Raw genomic sequence first — 2,619 nt, 5'->3', positions numbered from 1 at the left:
AGAGAGAGAGAGAGAGAGAGCATAGAGAGAGAGAGAGAGAGAGAGAGAGAGCTAATATATATATAGAGAGAGAGAGAGAGAGAGAGAGTTGTAAATTGTAGTAGTCAACCATACTAAAAATTGTGGGCCTTGAACACACATTGGCGCATTTTTCATGTTGAGTGTGGGTAGAGAATGTGCATGGATGGATAGGAGAAAGTGAGAATCAATGTTAGGTAATGTAGCTTTGGTAATTGACCTTTTGAAGATGAGAAGCATTACAATATTGAAATGTTGATAGAACTTTGCCAAGTGCATGTTGGTAGCTTCGCTTTCACAGCTTCTTGTTAGGCCGATCGCTTGGAGTTGATATAGGGAGCAAAGCTGTGAAAGCAAAGGAAGGCGAGAGCCAGTCGAAAGCTCAAGCGCACCCTCCTTCCTCCTACTCTCCCAAGTCCTTTAAGCAAACTTCAAATTACAACAGCGCTAGTCTTCTTTATATAAGCCCACTGGCGCACTAGTTGATAGCCTGTACGAGAGAGAGAGAGAGAGAGAGAGAGAGAGAGAGAGAGACTATGGCTTTCTTCAATATTAGACGCTTGCTCGTGGCTCCCTTGGTCTTCCTCAACTTCATCCTGTACATAGTAATTGCTGCCATTGCCGGATGGGCTCTCAATAAAGCCATTGATCGAGGATGGGAAGGTACCACTCTGTGTGTGTGCGCGCGCGTGCGTGTTTGAGAGAGAGAGAGAGAGAGAGAGAGAGAGAATGTGTATGCGTGTGTGAGAAAGAGAGATGAGAGAGAGAGAGAAAGAGAGGGAGGAGAGCTGACCTTGTGTGTCCATGCATGCAGAGCTATCATACAACCCGGCCACCTTCTACTTCGTCATATTTGCACTGCTAGCGGGGGTGGTGGGAATAGCTGCCAAGTTTAGCGGGGCCCACCACTTGAGGACGTGGCACCACCAAAGCCTGGCTGGCAGCAACGCCGCTGCCTTCATCGCTTGGCTCCTGACCCTCCTCGCCATGGGGTAATTAAAATAAATTTACTTTTCTTATTTTGCACAATGTGCAAACCAATGTTTCCCAAAAAAAATATCATTCACGTAAATTTTTATATTTTTGCTTTAAAAACTAGCTAAAATTTTGAGATTGACCTTCTTTCACCAATTGCTAAATAACTTCTGTTTTCATGAGATTTCTCAAATGCTTATGTTTTTTGTAGGCTTGCATGGAAAGAAATCAGCATGGGTGGTGTCAATGACGTTCTATTGGTAAGCCTATTTTGTGCTCTTTTCGTCTTGCTAGAAAAATTTCACGCAATCTCAACCGCAATCTCGACTATAGCTAGTGTGTATGGTCACCCATTCTAGCCTACAGTCCAACCTTGTTTTATAACGACCGCAACGACCTTTTTGCGATCAAACAAAAAGTGAAATCCAAGCTAGTTGTCAAAAATTACATTAAACAGCAAAACTATTTAAGACCAGCTATAAGGAGTAACAAAGAAAGATACCTCTTTAACGAGTCAGTTTAAAGACAAAAAACTTTGACCCTCAAATTAGAGACATATCTGTCCCCAATTTAGAGACAAAAAAGTTAGGATATTCTTACAATCTTGCTTATGTGTCATGGTGTGAATTACTGAAAAGTGTACCATTACTAGGCCTTGAGTGTCTCTTATGTTTTAAAAACCTCAAAAACAAATTTCCATTATAAAGCATTAACAAAAAATCTAAACAATATCGATCTTGGTATCATCTGATTCGCCTTTTCATGAAAAGTTTAGTGCAATGTCTAAATTATCAATGGAATATCCAAGGTGGATTAAAAATAAAAATTAGTATTCAATTTACAACTTAATATCTGCAATGTGATAAAACACTATTTTCAACTTGGTTATGTGCAGCAAGTTTTGGAGGCCTTGGTAATCATTGTGGCAGTAACCCAATTGTTGTACTTGCTTGGAGTTGGAGCTGGAGCATATCGTGGAGAGTATGTTGTCAAGAGCAGAGAACCTGCGGTTGAAGTTACATCTCCACCTCCCGTAGTAGTAAAGGAGTAGACCCTTTCGTGCCAAGAGCTAGACAATCTTCGTCACCATAGTCTCGATAGTAAAAAGCTAGTTATATTTTGGCATGTCATTGAGCCTTTTGGCCCAACCATGTATGTTGTATCGTTCGTGCTTGCTGTGCAAAACCAATAAGCTGTCTACCCACTCCCATTTGCACCCTTTCCACCAATGCTTTAAATTTCTCCATACGTTAATTCTATACAAACAACCTTTTGTAAACATGTCATTGATTTGTGAATAATATAGTTTCATCTTTTCAATCATTTTTGTGGAGCTTTGGTGCTAAATTGTATTTATTTTGAGCATGAATTAGGTATGAATTAGAACTACAAAGGTCATCAACCATGTAAGTGTGTGGACTTGTACCCAAGGAGGGGTATGGGAGCGGACTATGGTGCTATTAGTATGATAACAAGATCTCTTAGAGATTATTTTGCAAGCTTGCTATAGGTAGTCCTTGCTTTCTCTCTCTTGATTGTGGGCATGTGAGCCGTGATTGCAACTCTCTCTCTCTCTCTCTCTCTCTCTCTCTCTCTCTCTCTCTCTCTCTGCAATGAGTCTAAACA

The 2,619-nt window shown here is 40.7% G+C and overlaps 1 protein-coding gene across 1 annotated transcript; it reads left to right on the top strand.

The window, feature by feature from the left end:
- The first annotated feature begins 372 nt into the window (after positions 1-372).
- LOC147459269 (membrane protein PM19L-like) lies at positions 373-2,316 on the top strand. The gene is made up of 4 exons (XM_086509803.1): positions 373-681; positions 833-1,010; positions 1,205-1,253; positions 1,889-2,316. Exons 1-4 carry the CDS (start codon positions 555-557, stop codon positions 2,042-2,044), a joined length of 510 nt encoding a protein of 169 aa, XP_086365929.1. The 5' UTR covers positions 373-554; the 3' UTR covers positions 2,045-2,316.
- The last annotated feature ends 303 nt before the right edge of the window (positions 2,317-2,619 follow it).

This window comes from Adiantum capillus-veneris, chromosome 4 (assembly GCF_014529385.1).
Source record: "Adiantum capillus-veneris isolate H3 chromosome 4, ASM1452938v2, whole genome shotgun sequence".
NCBI lineage: Eukaryota > Viridiplantae > Streptophyta > Polypodiopsida > Polypodiales > Pteridaceae > Adiantum > Adiantum capillus-veneris.
Note: the sequence above shows the minus strand (reverse complement) of the source record. Positions and strands in the feature narration are given on the sequence as shown.

Excerpts from the sequence above, each read along its gene's own strand:
- LOC147459269 (XM_086509803.1), top strand. The coding sequence starts at position 555 with ATGGCTTTCTTCAATATTAGACGCTTGCTCGTGGCTCCCTTGGTCTTC. Across the intron at positions 1,011-1,204 it reads CTGACCCTCCTCGCCATGGG|GCTTGCATGGAAAGAAATCA; the intron begins GTAATTAAAATA and ends TGTTTTTTGTAG. Across the intron at positions 1,254-1,888 it reads GTGTCAATGACGTTCTATTG|CAAGTTTTGGAGGCCTTGGT; the intron begins GTAAGCCTATTT and ends GGTTATGTGCAG.